This window comes from Platichthys flesus, chromosome 16, assembly GCF_949316205.1.
Source record: "Platichthys flesus chromosome 16, fPlaFle2.1, whole genome shotgun sequence".
Lineage (NCBI taxonomy): Eukaryota > Metazoa > Chordata > Actinopteri > Pleuronectiformes > Pleuronectidae > Platichthys > Platichthys flesus.
The window spans coordinates 22,581,228-22,602,368 of NC_084960.1; the positions used below are offsets into that span (position 1 = coordinate 22,581,228).

Genomic DNA, 21,141 nt, shown 5'->3' on the forward strand with positions numbered 1-21,141 from the left:
TATTGATTGAGTGATTTTTTTATTGTTGTGAACATCTCTGAGAAGAGAATTTCCGGCGTTGTTTGTGTGAAGGGCAAACTTCAGATCAAGAGTTTTGTCTTGTATGTACATAGTCATTGAACGCACAATCAAAATGTAAAAGGTATTCAACCATTTATTTAACTTTTATATTAAATGAAAAAAAAAATGCTTCAGGAAGAGTAAAAATATGTCAGCAAATGACATAGGCCATCAGAGTGTGTGTCTTGGACACATGTTCACGCATTCCTCAGATCCTCCATTGTCTCACACTTGCATCACTGGACGAGCCTCTTTGGCACTGAGGTCAACCCCTGAGGCAGCGAAGCCAGTTCCACCCTGTTAGAACACATGACAGGCCATCAGCGCTAAATTCACATCAGAGTACAGTAATACTGTCGAGAAATGTGGGAAACTAAAAACACTAGGATTACGGCCTTAATATTTGACGGTCATGATCCATGTTCACATCAGAGTACAGTAATACTGTCGAGAAATGTGGGAAACTAAAAACACTAGGATTACGGCCTTAATATTTGACGGTCATGATCCATGTAAACTTGACCCATAGTCATGATAATTACAATACTGACTTTTCGTACTATATATAAACATGAAGACAATAATTTAGAAGACATCAATAAATTCCCTATGTGTCTCCATGTGTTTGTTTACATAAGAGTTGCTAATTGGACAACCGGTTGCTGTCTGGGGGCCTGTGTGTTTGAGTGAAAACCCTACCTTGCTCCCAGGCTCAAAGGAGATGAGTGAGGCAACAATCAACCCGATCAAATACACATACCAGCTAAATGTTAGGTGTTCCAGTGCAACAAGGGAACATTTTTAGTCATAATTCACAGATTTGCCGTGGCTGGCCGCCACAAACAAACTGTTTTTATATACAGTAGGTACGGAAAGTATTCAGACCCCTTTAAATTTTTCACTCTTTGTTTCATTGCAGCCATTGGCTAAAATCAAAAACGTTCATTTAATTTCTCATTAGTGTACACTCAGCACCCCATCTTGACAGAAAAAATGTATTAATAAAGAAAAACTGAAATATCACATGGTCATAACTATTCAGACCCTTTGCTGTGACACTCATAATTAACTCACATGCTGTTCATTTCTTCTGATCCTCCTTGAGATGGTTCTACTCCTTCATTGGATTCCAGCTATGTTTAATTAAACTGATTGGACTTGATTAGGAAAGGCACAAAACCTTTCAGCTCACAGTGCATGTCAGAGCAAATGAGAATCATGAGGTCGAAGGAACTGCCCAAGGTGCTCAGGGACAGAATTGTGGGAAGGCGACTTCCAGTCGGTACACCGTCACGATGGTCGCATAGCGAGAGAGTTCCCGACTGAGCCAGAACAATTAGAGAAATACCCCCATATAAACCAAATAAATAATTCCGCAAAAAGTGTAGAGAAAGGGGAGAAAAAGTATTATCACCACTTTGAGCAGTAAACGTCGTCTGAAGACGGGGGTGAGAAAGACGGACACACCAACAATAAGCAGCTAACAGGGGTACAAGCAACGTGGTTCAGTGTGGAGAAATGGCCGACAAGGAACTGATTCTGCGAGAACTAAGAGAGTTTTGCTAAGAAAACAAAGAACAATTAGGGACAATAAAAGAAGAAATAGTTAAGTCGAATGCCAGATTGGACGAGGCGGAAGGGCGAATTGGGAGAGCAGAGGAGAGGATCCAAAGCACAGAAGAAGTCATCACGGCTATGCTACAGCTGCACACCAAGCTGGAGGACAAGTTGCTGGATCTGGAAAGCCGCTCCAGACGCGAGAACATAAGGATCTATGGGGTGCCGGAGGGATCCGAGAAGGAATCAACCACAATGATCTCATTTGTGGAAAATCTACTCTGCGAAGGTCTCGAGCTGACTAACGACATGCCAGACCTGCAGATTGAAAGAGTTCAAAGGTCTCTGGGACCGCAGCCACCGGCGGACGCGCCGCCACGCTCAATTGTAATCAAGTGTCTAATCTTTAAAACAAAAGACACACTACCCCGCAAGGCATGGTAGAAGAAGGGGTTTGCCTGGCAAGAAAACCACGTAAATCTGGACCACGACTACCCACCTCTAATACTCAAGAAACAAAGAGAATACACAGAGATACGCAAAGTGCTGAAGGAAAATAAAGTCCAGTTCCAGACCCTCTTCCCTGCCAGGCTGCGCGTGAGACACGAGGACGGGACCAAAACCTACGATACCATGGAGGAGGCATCAGAGGACCTGCTGAGAAGAGGCTACACCGTGACAACCACCACACCTCCGGCGACGCTCATGGAGCAGGTGCAGCGGCTGACCTGGAAGAGAGTGGACCGACGGGCAAGGAAGGGCACAGCCGAACGGGAGCCGGGATACAAGGAGAAGCTCCAAGCCTTCAGGAAATCATCACCTTCCCCCTCCAGGACCTTAAGGACTTAACCCACGGCCTGAGGACGACGGAATAAACTGTGAAATTGATCATGTATTATGTCTGTAATTAGTAGTGGAGATCCACTATTTAATAGACTGGTTCGTTCGGGGCCAATTTTTCCCTTCAAGCTGCCTCAGGGGCTCAACAGGGTCAGGTTAACAGACTCCTACATAGGGAGTCACAAGGACAAATTGTGTTCAGTTTGATGTTTATTAATGTGTTAGTTCTTCATTCCTGACGGTTTACGCGGGGAGGGGGAAGCGCACCAGGTTTTTGTTTGGGATGGAGGAGGAAATTACATAGATGCAAAACAGGTCTTTGAAAATAGCATAATTTAATATAAATGGAGTACTCAATCCAGTTAAGAGGGGGAAAATCTTATCAAAATTAAAGAAAGATAAAATTCAAATAGCTTTCCTACAGGAGACACACCTCAGCGACTCCGAACATACAAAATTGACTAAATCAGGATTTAAACATGTTTACTTCTCTTCACATGAATTGGGGAGGCGGAGAGGAGTGGCGACTCTGATATCCAATGCGGTAAACTATGAACAAATATCAGAACATAAGGATAAGGAAGGCAGATTTGTTATGGTTATAGGAAACTCTTCCTCTTTCTACTCAGAAGGTGTGGTGATAAGTCTCCTTAACGTGTATGTTCCGACAGGCAGTGTCTGGTCCTTCTATAAACATATGGTTGATTAATGACGACAAAAAGTCAAGGGAATTTAATAGGTAGCGGAGATTTTAACATCCCATTAAACACGAAAATTGACTCTTCAAACGGGAAATCAGACGCAAAAAACATTAGCATAAGATTAAATATTTGGATGCGTGGGGACTGTTGCCGTGTGGAAAGAGATAAACCCGAGGAGCCGAGACTACTCACATTACTCGATCGCTCACAATGTATACTCGCGCATCGATTACTTTTTTATGCTTAAAGGAGATTTTTTTTAGGGTGGATAACTGTGAAATAGGACCCAGTACCATTTCAGATCACGGTCCCATCTATATGTCAATCTATCTGAATAATAATAAGAAATCTACTCTCTGGAGACTGAACTCAAGTATTCTGAACAACCCAATTATTAAAGATAAACTGAAAAGTGAAATTTAATTATATTTGGAAAATAATGATAATGAGGAAGTGACCCCACCCATTCTCTTGGATGCATTAAAAGCAGTGTTGAGGGGCAAAATAATAGCCATCTTCTCATATGAGAAGAAAATTAGGGAGCAACAATTAAAAAAATTAGAAGAGGACTTGAAAAGTATACAGAAAGAACATGCAAAGTCTCTCAAAGATGACAACAAATGTAAGATTATCAATTAAAAAAAAGAAATAGATGAAATAAATACTACAAAGCAGCAATACTATGAGACAGGTGGGAAATCAATGAAACTTTTATCATATAGGTTAAGAAAACAACAAGCAGACAGAACTATATATAAAATAAGAAACTCTATGACGAATGTAATAGAAACTAGCCAGGAGAAAATACAACAATACTTCGAGAATACTATAAAAAATGATATTACCAACCACAGACAAGCAACGACCAAATCTATGCCTTCTTGTCTCAGGTAAACCTTCCAAAGATCACTGATGAACAAAATGGAAAATTAACATCTAAAATAACAAAAGAAGAAATTAAATTGGCAATCAGGAGGATGAAAGGGGGGAAGTCTCCAGGGACAGACAGTTTTTTTTCCACAGAATGATACAAAACAATGCAAGATCAACTAATTCCAACATTATTAAAAACATTCAACTGGGTTTTGGAAAACAAAAGCATCCCCCCCTCATGGAGGGAGGCGGTGATTTCGACCATACCTAAAGAGGGGAAAGACAAATTGGAATGTGGGAATTACCGTCCTGTAAGTCTTTTAAACAACGACTAAAAACTATTCACCTCCATATTATCTAAACGAATAGAATTGATACTACCAGTATTAATACATCAGGACCAGACTGGATTTGTCAGAAAGAGACAGACCCAAGATAACATCATGAAAACACTGCACGTTATGAAACAAGTCACACAACAAAGACTGGAGACGTTGATACTAAATTTGGATGCACAGAAAGCATTTGACTCAGTGAGGTGGTCTTTTTTATATAAAGTAATTTCAAAATTTGTCTTTCATACAACTATAACTGACAGGTTTGCAGCACTATATGGCAGACCAACTGCTAGAGTCAAAATCAATGGAGATTTATCCAACTCGTTCATTCTGGAAAGAGGAACGAGACAGGGGTGTTGTGCGTCGCCGCTCCTCTTCACCTTGTTTGTAGAACCCATAAGTCAGCTAATTAGGCAGAGGGCTGATATAAAGGGGGTAACGATGGCATCCAGGGAGCAAAAACTGGCCCTATTTGCAGACGATTTATTGATAAGTTTAACACAGCCTACTCAGACACTCCAAAAATTGATGAAATTGCTAGAGGAATTTGGTTCAATTTCAGGTTATAAAATTAATATTAATAAAAGTCAAGTATTAACATTTAATTATGACCCTCCAGTTTCAATTAAGACCATGTACAACTGGAATTGTGAGTCCATTAAATATTTGGGTGTCTCATTACCTAGGGACTTCACAAGGTTATATAACATCGACCCGTTAAATGCAAAGATAAAAACTGATATACAAAGATGGAACGTTATTCCCTTTTTGTGTTTAAGCTCCCGGATAGAATCAATCAGGATGAATATTTTCTCCCATGGATGCTGTATCTTTTTCAATGTCTACCAGTTAGAATACCATCTAAGCAATTCTTAGAATGGGACAGATTAATAGCGTGGTATCTGTGGCAAGGGAAAAAGGCCAGAATTAAATTCAAAACGCTGCAATTAAGAAAAGAAAAGGGTGGGACGGGTCTTCCCTGCTTACAGGAATACTACGATGCAGCCCAATTAAGGCCGCTAGTTTGCCTGTGTTCACCATCATACACTGCATCATGGAAGGGAATAGAAGGAACGATGGTAAAGGGTATCCCAATAACAGCTCTACTAAATGATAACAAACTACAAGTAGAACAGGAGATCCCAGAAGACTCTATAACAGGCAGCTTCCTGAAGTCCTGGCAGGAAATAGCCAAAATTTGCAGATTAAAAAACACTAAAATGATGAGGCTCAGACTTTACACCAAATAAAACCGACGGCAGATTTAAGACATCGATCACAAAAGGTTTAACTTCCTATTATTCATTTGTCCACAAGGGGGTATTTCAGAGTTTTAAAACCCTACAGAAGGACCACGGTCTGGGGAAAGATGATTTTTTTAGGTACTTTAGGTACTATTTTTAGCATTGACTAAATCTAGAACATGCAATAAAATTATCTCCAAATTATATAACACCATACAATTATTCAAACAAGAGAATACAGAATACATAAAGAGGAAATGGGAAAAGGACATAGGGGTAAAGATCTCACAGGGGATCTGGGAGAAAATATGTCAACTACAATCGCTCTCGACCGGGTCAAATACATGGCAGGAGTTCTGCTGGAAAAATATAACAAGATTTTTTAATCACACCCATACAAAAACGACACCAAGGCAGCGGAGACACCAGTTGCAGGCTCTGTGGATCTATTGGACCCAACCACTTCCATATTTTTTGTGGGACTGCCAAGCAATGAGGTCTTACTGGGAAGAGATCCATAAACATATTAACAATGTATTTAATGTGAACATCCCATTAAAATGTGAAACTTTGTTTTTGGGCAATATATTGTTTGAAACGTGGAACATAAAAGACAAAAAACTGCTCGCTATACTGTTGGCAGCTAGTAAGAAATGTGTCACGAGGAAATGGTTAAACGTGCACCCTCCCACCATTGATGAACGGATTGAAATTGTGTATGAGATTTATGTTATGGAAAAGATCTCTTTTTCCCTCAAGATCGAGAAAGACATTTTTTATAAGACCTGGAACAAATGGACTGAGTATGTAAAACCAGTTAGATCTGATTTTATTTGAATATACTTGTATTTTGTGTGATCCTCCTTTTTTTGATGTGATATGTGCTCCCCGGTTGTGTTCTCTTTACCTCTGTTACTGTTCCTACATGGAGTAATTTAGGGCCATAAACCAAGACCCCAGAAAGGCAGTATGAACAAAGTCACCCAAACTTACTACATCCATCCTCTTATGTCCTTGACAGACTAAAGCTGTATTTAATGTATGTGATGGAAATGTGCCTTTCTAAATAAAAAGAGAATTAAAAAAAAAAAGAATTGTGGGAAGGCACAGATCTGGCAAAGGTTACAAAAGAATTTCTGCAGCACTCAAGGTTCCTAAGAGCACAGTGGCCTCCATAATCCTTAAATGGTAAAGAAGAACCCAAAGATCACTGTGGCTGAGCTCCAGAGATGCAGTAGGAAGATGGGAGAAAGTTCCACAAAGTCAACTATCACTGCAGCCCTCCACCAGTCAGGGCTTTATGGCAGAGTGGCCTGACGGAAGCCTCTCCTCAGTGCAAGACATATGAAAGCCTGCATAGAGTTTTCCAAAAAACACATGAAGGAGAAATAAGATTCTCTGGTCTGATGAGACCAGGATTGAACTCTAAGCGGTATGTGCTGAGAAAACCAGGCACTGCTCATCACCTGCCCAATACAATCCCAAAAGTGAAACCTGGTGGTGGTAGCATCATGCTATGGGGATGTTTTTCAGCTGCAGGGACAGGACGACTCGTTGCAATTGAAGGAAAGATGACTGTTGCCAAGTACAGTGATATCCTGTAAGAAAACCTCTTCCAGAGTGCTCTGGACCTTAGACTGAGCCGACGATGACCCTAAGCACACAGCTAAAATAAAAAAGGAGTTGCTTCGGAACAACTCTGTGACCATTCTTGACTGGCCCAGCCAGAGCCCTGACCTAAACCCAATTGAGCATCTCTGGAGAGATCTGAAAATGGCTGTCCACCAACGTTCACCATCCAACCTGACGGAACTGGAGAGGATCTGCAGGGAAGAATGGCAGAGGATCCCCAAATCCAGGTGTGAAAAACTTGTTGCATCATTCCCAAGAAGACTCATGGCTGTACTAGCTCAAAAGGGTGCTTCTACTCAATACTGAGCAAAGGGTCTGAATACTTATGACCATGTGATATTTCAGTTTCTCTTTTTTAATAAATTTGCAAAATTTCTACATTTAAGTTTTTTTCTGTCAAGATGAGTGTACATGAATAATAATAGAAATAAAATGAACTTTGGATTTTAGCAAATGGATGCAATGAAACAGAGTGATAGATTTAAAGGAGTCTGAATACTTTCCGTACCCAGTGAACAAAGCCTTATGCGTACTATGTAATAAAATACTCGTGGCTTCACTTGGGGTAACTCCCCTGCAACTGAAGTCAGAAGCATGGCTGCCAACGCGTCTACACGATGAGGCAGCAGTGACAACCATTCACTGTCTGAAATCATACAGTTGTCATGTCAATCTTATTAACGGGGAAACTACAGTAAAATCCTTTGTAGACTGGATCAGGAGCTTGATTATAAGGGGAGCTGACATCGCGTTGAGTGTCAGCTCAATAGAAGTACAGACATACCCTCTGCAGTGGTATGATGTCTCTGTCAGACAGTTTTTCTCCCGTCATAGGATCAATCATGTCCTTCTTGATCAACCTCTCTACACACTCCTGAGTCACCACTGCACCCCTGAAAAAAGGAAAGTGTCACATACTCTTGGGGGTACTAACAGAACACTTAGCATGCAACTGCAAGAGTAAGGCCACTCACGAGGGTCGCAGAACAGCGCAGGGAACACTGTTAGCGAGGATGTCTCTGGTTACTGCACATACATACCTGTCCTGATGACACAAGAATGGATTAGATCACATTTGCAGCACGGCAGAGGAAACACATTACACAGAGAAAAAGGTTTGACCATATTACCATCATTAAATACACAGTTGTGGCTGAGAAGCTGATTTGCTGCTCTGTTTTATATCACCATATCCAGAATATATCAAATTCATTGGTCAGATAAAAAAGGTCATCATATATCCATAAAAAACAATATGTTGATCACACTTAGGCAGACATGAACTCAGCAAATGTCCACAATGGGGTGCGTAGTTTGTTTTTAACACATGAAGAACGCTGTAGGAAGTTCTCCACACAGACGTGTTTATAATGTCATTGAAGGCAAAAAAAAAATTAACTGCAGAAACTTGGGGTGCTTTTTCTTTTTAAACCTAGCCGACGGTGGCGGCTGTAGCTGAGGGGTAGAGTGGTCGTCCTCCAACCTGAAGGTTGGCAGTTCGATCCCCAGTGTGACCCATCTGCATGCCGAAATGTCCTTGTACAAGATACTGAAACCGAACCGGCCCCCCATAGAACAACAAAGTGCTGCGAATACATGCCCTGTATGAATGTGTGGGTGATTGTTAAACTGTACTGTAAAGCGCTTTGAGTGGTAATCAAGACTAGAAAAGCGCTATATAAATACAAAAACATTTACCATTTGGTTTAGCATGCGGGAGGCATTATGTAATGTATTAATTCCACTGCAGCAATGGCATGTCAAATCTTTCCATGTTGACATATCTATAGGCCTGTTTTAGGTGTATAACACATATTTTTCATCTTGAGAGATTACTATTCTTTTTTTCCATCCGTCGAAAAAAGTCATCCAAAAACGTCATCCAGACAGAGAAAAGACACAGCAACTTTAGTATGTAGCCAATCCTGGGAATTTTGATTATCCAGAGTTCAGTACCTCAATAAAAGCAACTTAAAAGTGTGTGCACCCCCAAAGACTATGATGATTCTTCTTATGTGCTATGCTCCATTATCGTCTTGTCTGGAGTCTTTTTAGGACATTCTCTATTGACAGTAAGAAAAACATCAAAATACATAATTTAAGGCCATATCCACATCTGACCCGAAATGTGAAACCATTTCAGTTCAAACTAGGGATGGGCATTCGATTAAATGGTCTCAATCGATCGTCGGGAGACTTAATGATCGATTTTCGATTAATCATTAATATTTTTATATTAAAATTCACAATTTAAAGGCTATATAAAAATGCCGTGACAATAGAAAAAAACACAGCGTGTTTCCTAATTGAGATCTTTATTACAAGATGAACAACTCTTGTGGCAGTTAAACGGGATCCGTTAAATGGTTATACTTGAAAATATGCGCTGCTGTACTCTTAAACCCCGCTGAGAGAGCAGCTAGCCGCCGGAGAGAGCAGCATCTAGCTGCTGAGAGCTAGCTGGATTTGACGGTTCTCGACCTGTTGTTGTCACTATATTGCAGACACTATATTGGTTTGAATTAAAGTAGAAATGTAATGTAATGGTGTCGGGAAAGTGAGCCCTGAGTACTCACTGAAGATAATAAAAAGACAGCCCAGTCTGTGATGGACTGGTCTGCAAAACATGCAAAGGTGTCTGAATGAAAGCTGCCTTCGAACAAATGGGGAAGTGGTATGAAGTGGCTGGCCTGGACCAATCATAATGTGTTGGCCATCAGACAATGCAACTGAAATGTTTTGTGTAAGAAAGAATTAAAGTGATGTTTTCAGTGCAAGGCGCTTTCTCAGATAACTGATAGATACAGATTCACCATCTTAAATGATCAAGGAAGATCACCCAATAACCTTGGTTGGGGGATGAGCCGCAGCAATACCATATGTAAAAATTGTATCTTTAACTTGTTTAAATCGTAGTGATAACACTCTGTGGCAGTCCTGGGCACTAGGTGGCTGTGGCTTAGGTCCTCCAACCAAAAGGTTGGTGGTTTGTTCCCCGACTTCCCCATCTGAATGCCGAACTGTCCTTGGGCAAGATACTGAAACCCTGTTGGACCCTATAGAAAAAAGTGCTACCCATTGATGCACTGTATGAATATGTGTGTGAATGGCAAACTGTAAAGAGCAAGACGAAAGAAGCACTATATAAATACTAGTGCTGTCAGTTAAACGTGTTATTAACGGCGTTAACACAAACCCATTTTACTACATCAATTTTTTTCTGCGAGATTACCGCAGAGATGCCAACTCTCACGCTTTTGGTTGGTGGTTGACTAAGTCACAATCATTTTTAAAACATCATCGTATCAGACCGTCATGAAGTACCAGGAATGGGCGAGTGTGTGTGTGTGTGTGTGTGTGTGTGTGTGTGTGTGTGTGTGTGCGCGCTCCCAGATAGCGCACCGGTCTGGGGGCTCCGCCCCCGCCCCCGCTCACTCGCTCTTAGAGACACAGTGAGATCAGAGCTCGTTCACGTGAAGCAGCCACTCAGTGACTGACTGCTTCTTAACTATGGAAACAGTGAAAACACTGAGTTTCTCTGGTCTCAGCTGCTCAGAGATCAGCGCCTCAGCTTCTTGATCAGAGCAGAAGCTGCAGTTAGTTTCTTTCGAACTTCAGTATCTGTGTTCGCCTCAAGTCTGACCTGCTCTCGCTTCTTGTTTTAATATTTCGCCAACTCAAATATATCGGAATTTTTTTTTTATTTATTTCAAAATAGGGTACTTCTTATTTCATACATTTTCCACAAATATAGGAGGACTCAAATAGCCCTACAAAGTTCTGTGTTAATTGGTTTAAAGTAGGCCGACACTTGCCTGTGTGTTTTGTTTGTTTGTTATTTTGTTGCTTGTCTGTTTGAGTAGCTGGCTGAAAGCAAAGAAGTAGTAGGCTTACCTTTTATTGGTAACCTAACTGTTACGGTTCATTGTTTCTGATTTAGAGGCCGGACTGCTATGTTCAAAGCAAACTTGAAAAAAATTAAATATTAAGCCATGGTTTTACTGCACTATAGGCTGAGTTCTTGTTTACCTGAAATGTGCACTTTATAATTTTATTTTGTATCGCCTTATTTAGCAATGTTGTTTTTCAATAAAATAAAACTTTTGAATGAAGCAAGCCAATCTACTTTTCCATGTTGATAAGAGCATTAAAACATGAAAAAAATAATGGAAAAAATTTATAAATGAAGGGACATTTAGAACAGATACAAATTTGCAATTGATTTTGAGTTCACTATGACATAAATGCGATTAATCACGATTTAATTTTGTAATCGTATGACAGCACATATAAAGATACACCATTTACATTTACCATTTTAGTAGGGAAAGCTGTTAACACTGAGCTTATTGTATGATGACATAAACTGACCTGTTGGCTGAGCAAGGCCACTCGGCTCAGGCTTGGGTCCACGGGAGTGAAGCGCACTGTGACAAGCTCATTCATCTTAATTGGTCGTCCTGACATGGGGCACAACACAGCCTTACTCTGATAGAAATTAGAGACATTGAGTAAGGAGATAAGATGAATAAAATTTCGCACAACATAACTTCAGTCAAACAGTAGAGGGCTCTTTTTCAGGAAAAGGCAGGTTTCCATCTTTTGATCCAGGGCAACCTGCCTTCAACCTTTAAAATAGCTTCAACATTAATCACACAGATAAACAAAACAAACAATGAGAATACAGCAACATCAACAGCAGCCTAACCCAAAACCTCTGACCACACAGAGTATGAAACAAGTCTAAAAAGTCCCAATAGAGGCTGCAAGGTGTTACACTTGCTGGATAATTATTTTTTCATATATGTAACATGATCCTAAGATAATCTTAAATAAAATGTTGAATTGTCATGAGGTTAATACAAAAGGGGAAAATGTCCGAAAGCAGCTAAACTCTCTGACAGACATCACCAACCTGATACAAACAAGACATCAGGGCAGTACGGTACATGTTATCAGTTAGGTTCCTGAAAGATGATAGACATGGAAGGAGAATCCACTCACTGGTTTCTTGAGCAGAGTGGGCTTGGCCTCTGGAGTCAGAGAGGGGATCCAGAAACTGGGAAGGCTCTGGGTTGAAGTTGAAGCTGAGGAGACAGTGGAGGATTCTACTGAACTGCTTTCTGTCCTGCCTTTTTCAATTCCTTTGTTCTGCCCTGAAGGAGAAAACAGTTAGTTTCTACTGCCTTTGATGGCATACTTTGATTTTATCTACCAGTCTGACATTGCCTAAATGTACCAATTACACAATTGTGAGTTGTATTACTGCTGTATGAATGGGGGAATGCGACTTGTTGGAGAGTGCTTTGAGTCGTTGACAAGACCCAAAAAACACTACATAAATGTACTCCATTTGCACAATATGGAAGCTTGCTTTGTGAAGTGCTCTTTACCGTCCTGTCACTCTCTCTCACTCAGACAAACGAATAGTCCAAGTTAAATAACAAGTCTTTGCCAAACCTGCACCACTGCCACACAGTCCACTTCCCAAGGCTTATATACTGTATGTCCACCTTACAGCGATGTGCCTCTCCTTTTTCCCTTCATACCATTCCAGGAAGAACAAAGAGATACTAATATAGCACAAAACACCTGTTTCAGTCTCTTATACAAGTTGTGGTCCTCAGCTTCAACCCCAGGAACCCTCAAGTCCTTCACTCTCAGCCTCATCAGCTCATTCCCAACCAAATCCAGCAATTGCTTCCTATAAGCCTCAATGTTCAGCCTTACCAATTTCAGGACCTGGCCCCTCACCTTTACGCCCAGTTATGTCACCTCATATGCCTTTTACTCACCTGCCTGCAATTCAGCCTCCTTTATCTTTATCTGTCTTTATGCACTTCTTTAACAATAAAATTAGAAATTAGAATTAGAAATGCTAAAACATCATCAAGCACAGAAATCTCAGGAGCAGCCGATAATGCTACAAATTATTTACAGAACTATTTTCTGATTACCCTTGATGAGCTGACATAAAAATCCCTTCTCAAAAAACCCACTGTGGAACCGGAGGTTTAAGCAAACTACAGACCAATATCCAAACTTCCCCTTCTGTCTAAAATCCTTGAGAAGGTTGTAGCCAATCAGTTGTGTGAATTTCTCCAGTAAGGTAATGTATATAAAGACCCTCATTCAGGGTTTAGAGCTCTTCACAGGACAGAGACAGCCATTGCAAAAGTCACTAATGACCTTCTAATAGCTTCAGATAAAGGGTTTGTATCTGTCCTCTTCCTGGTAGATCTTAGTGCGGCATTTGACACTACTGATCATCACATTTTATTACAGAACATAGAACGTCTTCAAAATGCAGAGACCCGTACTGTTGTTTGCAGGAAGAATGGGACAAATGACACCTGAAACACTTCATCACTTGGTGTCTTGAGTCCCTAAATGTTGTGAAGGATTACAAAGCGGTAAATGCTTTACCGTCCCAACTTTTTTTTTTAAATATGTTGCAGGAATAGTGTTTATTTTTGAAAAAACTAAAAATTCCTGTTGTCAAATATCAAATAATGTGCTTTTTATTGTTATACAGGTCAAATAGATAACATAAGATAATTTATAAATCACTGTAAATGTAACCTACAGTCCCAACTATTTCTGATTTGTCGTATATTCCTTCAATATATACGATTCTCTCTCACTGAGTTCCTACAGGTTTTAACAAGTTAAATTTAAGACTTTTTAGAAGAACTTTTTAAGACCACTTTGAATATAATTTAAGACCTATTTCACGGCCATACTGGCAAAAAAGTAAGAAGGAAAATTACTATGAAAGAAGAAATAAGTACCAGAATTACTTGCAAAGTAAATGTATTCCTGTTCAACATAACAATGACTGAACATAACAGTACACAGAACTGTGTGTGCGGTTCTGTAAACCTGGTTGAGAAGGAATACAGGCAACAGCTAGCTGGCCCTGCAATGAGGCAAAGACTGTATCCCTGGACTTACAGAAGTTTGAAGTCCTAACAGGTCCAAAGTAGTTACAAATATAATCAGAAATAACTGAGCCTTATAGTCAATAAGGATTTTTTTGTTTATCAAACAGTTACCCAGTATGAGTTCAATAAACAATTCTTTCAGCATAGAGAAAAAAGGATGTTCCAAATGGCCAGCGAAGAAAATTAAACATCCCAACCCAACACTACCTAAACCTGCTGCCTAGGCCACAATCTCCTCTCATCTCTTATGTTTCTCTGACTAGCCATGTGTTAACCCCCGATGTTCCTGGTTTTACTGCTAAAGGTGCAGTGGCCTTCAAAAACATTCCCCTCCACTGGACTGATTACCGTACTGCTTACTCTGCAGCACAGACATTTCCTAAAACCACAATTACTGGAGAGCAAGTTATCGCGAAGTCGCTACCTAATCCATTTCATTTTTAAAACCTAGCTTAATCATAAGACTTTAAGACTTTTTAAGGCCTAAAATTCCGATTATTAAATTTAAGACTTTTTAAGACCCCGCAGTACTTTTGAAAGCTTTTCCACAGACTCAGGTTGTGTTCAGTGACAGGGATTAGCCTGTTAGCTCAGGTGCAGCCGAGAAGGCAACAGGCTAGGAGCTGGAGTGACAAGCTAACGCTCATGTCAGCTGTCCATTGAGTGATAATTATGCACAATTTTAAACCTCAATAAACAGGCCCATTCAAATGGCGGCCCGCAGGCCGAATGTGGCCCAGAAGCAGCCTCCTGGGACCTCAGCTTGAAAAAACAGATTAGTTATATACTTTTTAATAAAAAAAAACATTTTGCAAGTATTACAAAGCAACTCTCAACCCAAAATGCTGCGCGTTGTGTCTCTGCAGAAATCGCGGGAGTATTCTATAATCTATCATGTCTAACAACCAATAACCAAAAAGTTGAAAATAAATCCTTGGGTTTACTACCCCTGCCTGGATTTGGTGTTAAAATATTTTTTTATTTTAACACCAAATCCAAACGCTAAACCCATTTGTCTAATTTGCAGTGAGTGCTTTGCGTATTTTAAGTTTGCAATGTGCGGAGTCTTCCGCACAAATCTTCCCGAAGGATCTCAGGAAAGGGCTTCAAAAGTGCATAGTTTGATTGCATACAGACGAGTGTGACCCCCGCTATCAAACTGCGTCAGACACGTCAAACAGCACAGGCCGAATGCTGCATTTCTCGAACCTTTGCCAATGCATCTCATCACGCACAAATCACAGAATGACTGATTTCATTAGGAGGTTGTAAGAGAACTTTGCTGGTTGGTTGGAGGAACGTACTCTACCCAGAGGTAATGGGTTTTGCCAGAGACCCGTTCAATGTTGCAACAGATGGGGACTTATCTTACAGAGAAAAGTAAGGGCTCCCTTCCATCGGCAAGGGGAAATTCATATTTGAACTTGTTGATTTGCAGTCATCCGTTACTACCACAGGAGTTTCGCACTAATGGGCCTGAGAAATTTTGGGCTGAGTTCAACGGTCAGTTCCCTAATGTCAAGACGGTAGCACTCACAGTGTATGTTTGGATCAACATACACATGTGAATCAAGCCATTCCCATTTTGTACTGTCACAAACTGGAATTCAAATAGACTTAAATAGACTTTTTCCCATTTGATCAACACAACATGCATAGTACTTTGAAGGTGCAAAATGTATTTGTAACACAAACAATAATGAAAACAAAAAAGTAGACATCTGGTGGATGCATAAGTATTCACCCCCCTGAGTGAATACGTGGTAGAACCCCCTTTCGCTGCAATAACAGCTGCAAGTATTTTGGGGTAGGTCTCTACCAGCTTTGCACATCTAGAGATGGCAATGTTTGTCCATTCTTCTTGGCAAAAAAGGTGAAGCACAATTAGATTGGATGGAGACCATCTGTGAACAGCAATTTTCAAGTCTTGCCATAGATTCTCAATTGCATTTAGGTCTGGGTTTGACAGGGCCATTTTAAGACATTAACATGCTTTGACCTAAACCATGCCATTGTAGCTCTTGCTGTATGTTTAGGGTCATTGTACTGCTGGAAGATGAACCTCCACCCCAGTCTCAAGTTTTTTGCAGACTGCATCAGATTTTCTTTAAGTATTGCCCTGTATTTGGCTCAATCCATCTTTCCTTCAATTTTGACCAGTGTCCCTGTACATGCTGAAGAGAAACATCCCCACAGCATGATGCTAACACCACCATGTTTCACTGTTTGGATGGTGTGCTCACGGTGATGGGCAGTGTTGGGTTTCTGCCACACATAGCGTTTTGCATTGAGGCAAAAAAGTTCAATTTTGGTCTCATCTGAACAGAGTACCTTCTTCCAGATGTTTGCTGTGTCTCCCACGTGGCGTCTGGCAAACTGCAAATGGGATTTCTTATGGTTCACTTTCAACAACGGCTTCCTTCTTGCCACTCTTCCATAAAGGCCAGTACACGACTAATAGTTGTCCTGTGGACAGATTCTCCCCACTCAGCTGTGGATCTTTGCAGCTCCTCCAGAGCTACCGTGGGCCTCTTGGTTGCTCTTCTGGTTAATTTTCTCCTTGTCCGGCTTGTCAGTCTGGGTGGACGACCTAGTCTTGGTAGGTTTACGGTTGTGCCATATTCTTTTAATTTCAAGATGATGGATTTTATGGTGCTCCTTGAGATGTTCAAAGCTTGGGATATTTATTTATAACCTAACCCTGCGTCATACTTCTCCAGAACTGTATCCCTGACCTGTTTGGCGAGCTCCTTGGTCTTCATGATGCTGTTTGTTCAGTAATGATCTCTAACAAACTCTGAGGCCTTCACAGAACAGGTGTATTTATAGTGAGATTAAATTGCAGACATGTGGACCCTATTTACTAACTAATGCCTTGCAAATATGACTTGTGAAGGCAATTGGTCACACCAGATCCTTCTAGGGGTTTCACAGTAAAGGGGGTGAATACATATGCACTCAGCACTTTTCAGATTTTTTTTTTTAAATAATTATGAAATCTATGAAATATTTCCCCTTACTTCCAAATGATGACTATTTTGTGCTGGTCCATTACATACAATTCCAATTAAACAAATTGTAATCTGTGGTTAAGCCATGACAAAATGTAGAAAAGTCCAAGGGGGGTGAATACTTATGCAAGGCACTGTATCAAATAGTGCTTGACCCTAAACACCTTTAACACAGCTCCTGATTAACGATTATGTTAAACCTTCCAGCAACTAAGGGGGTATTTGGTGAAATACGTCATGCCTGCTGGATCATCAGAGTCAGGCAAGCCATTAGAAAAGTTAATAAGGAGCTCCAAAGTGCCCATCCGCCCAGGCCATAAGTGGAAGGCTCACGCTGAGGTAAACCGTGCCATCACCAATCTTGTCAACCAAAACCTGTCACTTTTCAAATACTTACGGACCTTACTGAGATTGTTACGCACTGAAGTCGCTATAGCCCAAGGAATAGCAAACTGGATCTTAGAAGGTTCATAAGGGGAGCCAGCTGTGAACCAGCACCAGCCCAGTGAAAAGGGGTTTCTACACAGACGCTCCCAACCCCCCCATGGGATTTTTTTAGGTGTTTTTTTCCATACTCATGGTTAAAGGCAGAGGATATTGAACCTTAATAATCCCTGTAAGACAAATAGAAATTTGTGAATATGGTTTACAACAAAAAAAAATGTGAAACACTTTGTACCAGATATAAATGGGTTGATGGGTTTGGAAACGATGCTGTTCTCCCTGGTTTTAAACTTCTCCACTCTCTCCCTTTCCTCCGACTTGGACTCAAGCTGGCTGCTACTCTTCTGTGCCCTTTTCTGCTTGTCATACAGCTATGGAGAGGAGAAAAAGAAAACTGATTGGATAAGACTTGGCTTTCATTATTTTTAAATGTAAAATAAGGTAAACTAAGAGAAAGAATATAAAATATATATTGTTAATAAACACACGTATGTATATGTATGTATAAATATATACATGTTTGAGAAAAATTAACAACATAAGCTTCAACTCTCCAGGTCTCACTGTTGCAGTTAGCGGACAGACTCGGTCTTACATCAAACTGGATACACCAGTGTGTATACATAGTTAGAAGTTCTGGTTTTACCTTCATTTTTTTGGCAGTATCCGTCTTCTGGTGTAGAATGTATTCAAGAATGGCCTGTTTGTCATACAAGAATCCATCTGGACTACGGACAGTAAAAGAAAGATAACTGCTTATGTATGCCATCACACAATACATTTTTCAATATGTAGTATATAGTGTGAGCGCTTGAGAGAGAAACATACGTCACCACAGGATCCTGACAGGTTTGAAGGGACAGGCAGCAGCAGTCAAAGTCTTTGATAGCATCTTTGCCCAATCGAATGCTCTGAGTGCCATAACCAGATGCAGCTGAACAAAAAGAAGGAAAGCCACATACAACATGCTTAAATTGTGTACTAAAGGATTATGCAGGAAAGGCTCCCGTCGGCGGCGGGGGAGGGGGGGGAAATGGTTCTGCCTTAAGGCCGGCGCATGGTTCTGCAACTTGGGCTGCGGCTTTCTACGCAGTTGTGTCGACGGACTCGTTTTCATTCATGATTCTCCAGGGGTTGCGCGTGTTGGTCCATATTCGTTCTTCTAAATCGTCCTTGGTTTCTGCCGGTATTATGGGACATGAAACCAGAAATGTGACTCCGACAAGGATGTAGTTAGCAGAACAATTCCACTGATGAAAACGCAGAAGCATGCGCCGCCCTTAAGAGGTCTATCAGTAATGAAATAGGTCACTTTTTCCACTAATAGAACATGTGCTCCTTACTGACATTCTAAGGAGTACCAGCACATAATTGATGTGCACCACTCAAGGCCAATGTATGCTTCTCCGAGTCCGTTAAGGACGGACGGACACTTTTTCATTTATAGTTCTCCGGTGCTGAAAACAATTCGTGCCAGAGTTTTTTTTATTACAGAATTAATATGATAATTAATTTATCAAAACATATTAAAAAAGCGTGTAATTTATATTTATTTAATCATCTTTTCTTAAATATAAACGAATATGTCAATAAAAAAGTGTGCACAGCATTATTCTACAAATAACGTGGCGGGGCACAGCGGGAATGATAGAGACACAGAGGAGCAGTAAATTACTTATCGCTATAATCTGGAAAAAAATATATTTTCGCAGCCCAAAAATGTAAGAAAAGACCCACATTAAAACTGTAAGTGTACTTAGGGGAGCCGTGCATGGCTCCCTGGCGTCTGGTTCGGACTTGGTAGGGCTGTGAACACATTGTGCGCCTTCTCCCGGCTGTCTCCATAGCCAGGGACTGTTTGTTTATTTATAGCAAGACATATCGTCATCACGAAATTAAGCAACGTTATTTATTTTGCATGTTTTCCTAATATCGCACACCCCTAGATGACACTAATGATGGTGATGAGGGAGATATTGGATGGCCTACATGTTGGTCCATATAAGACTCCAAGAACTTGTTTTAATGACCAATGAGTTTCTCTGATCTCTAAGCAAAGCCCACTCCAGGCTCTACAGACAAACATATCCCTTTTGCTTCACTTTAACAGATCTATTTGGTTTAAAAGTGAGAGGGCAGAAGTGTTTTCAGGAAAAACAGCATTCGTGACTCATAGCATCAACTTCAGTCTTAATTTATGACTTGTGTTTGTGCTGGAAGAATACCCAAAGGATTTCTGAGAAAATATTCCACACATGTGCAGCTCTCATTACAGCAGTAACTAAAACTGTGAGAGTAGCAGTTTCTTGATTTGTGATTCAAAGCAATGGATTTGTGCACCTGTGATGAAGAAGTTTGCAATGTCTAAAGCATTTTTCTTTGTGACTACAAATTGTGAGAAACACATGTGTGAAGGGGAATTCCATTGTTACTTGTACTGAGCAGTTGTTTTGCATAAAGAAATACCTTCATATCTTCCCACTAATATAGCTCAGACTTTAGATATCTGCAGCATTACTGCTAAATGCTTTCAGAATTCGCAATGAATTTCTTCAGGTTGACTGTACCTCTGAGATTATATTGCTCAAGCTGTGCCCGCTTTTTGTATTCCTGTGTGTAAAGTGTGTCACTGCGTTTGAAAAAAGCCTGACCCAACACCATGGGACTAAATTGGGAAAACTCATCTAGCTCCCTGTGGTACTCACCGGTGTCCTTCTTTTTCTCGTGGTACGTGTAAACAGCTCCTGCCGTGCAATTCTTTCCATGGCGGGTCATTGCACCTTCGATTTTTCTGGACGATCTGAGGAAAACATGGCAGCCTTTTAATGTTGCCTTGAGTAAATCATTCTAAGGAGCTTAATTAGCTTCTAAACCAAGCATCCTGATGAATTCAGATAACGAGAACAGACAATGTCAGAAAAGAGCTAATGTACTATCTGCACTGCCAATTACACGGCTAAACGTTACCTGTAGTGATGTATCCTTCCGTGTCGAGGCCTCGAAGTGTGTTTCCAGTAATCCAGGAAGAGTTTTGTGACGCGCGTATCGAGGCTCGTGTTGATGACGTATGTGGTGACGTTCAGAGCTGCGAGGCGGCCGTACCATAGATATATATATAAAGGATAGATGTCTCGTCCAACGGAGTCGAACCATAGATATATATAAAGTCTAGATGTCTCGGCCCATAAATAAATATAAAGTCTAAATAAATAATAATATTAATAAATAATAATAATAATAATAATAAAGCCTTTATATATATACATCTATGTCTCGGCCAACGGAGTCGAACGTCCGCACATGGCGGCCATCTTGCCACAGGCAGCTCGCCCACCCAAAAATAACCTTAACTAACCCTCTGAACTTGAACTAGTTCATTTTAAGTGTGATCTGGCTCAACGCTGCAAACATCTACTGGACACCAGTCAGCATTGAAAGGCAGAAGTAGTAGGACTGGATCATTACACTCCTGTGACCAATCCTGCATGAGGATGCGG

The 21,141-nt window shown here is 40.6% G+C and overlaps 1 protein-coding gene across 1 annotated transcript; it reads right to left on the reverse strand.

Annotated features, from left to right (window-relative positions):
• Positions 1-136: 136 nt before the first annotated feature.
• nosip (nitric oxide synthase interacting protein) lies at positions 137-20,733 on the reverse strand. Its single transcript, XM_062408548.1, has 10 exons — positions 20,612-20,733; positions 20,350-20,444; positions 18,473-18,578; positions 18,291-18,372; positions 17,880-18,015; positions 12,250-12,401; positions 11,617-11,733; positions 8,220-8,290; positions 8,030-8,138; positions 137-357 (listed from the first exon to the last, which is right to left on the reverse strand). Exons 2-10 carry the CDS (start codon positions 20,417-20,419, stop codon positions 286-288), a joined length of 915 nt encoding a protein of 304 aa, XP_062264532.1. The 5' UTR covers positions 20,420-20,444; positions 20,612-20,733; the 3' UTR covers positions 137-285.
• Between the last annotated feature and the right edge of the window lie 408 nt (positions 20,734-21,141).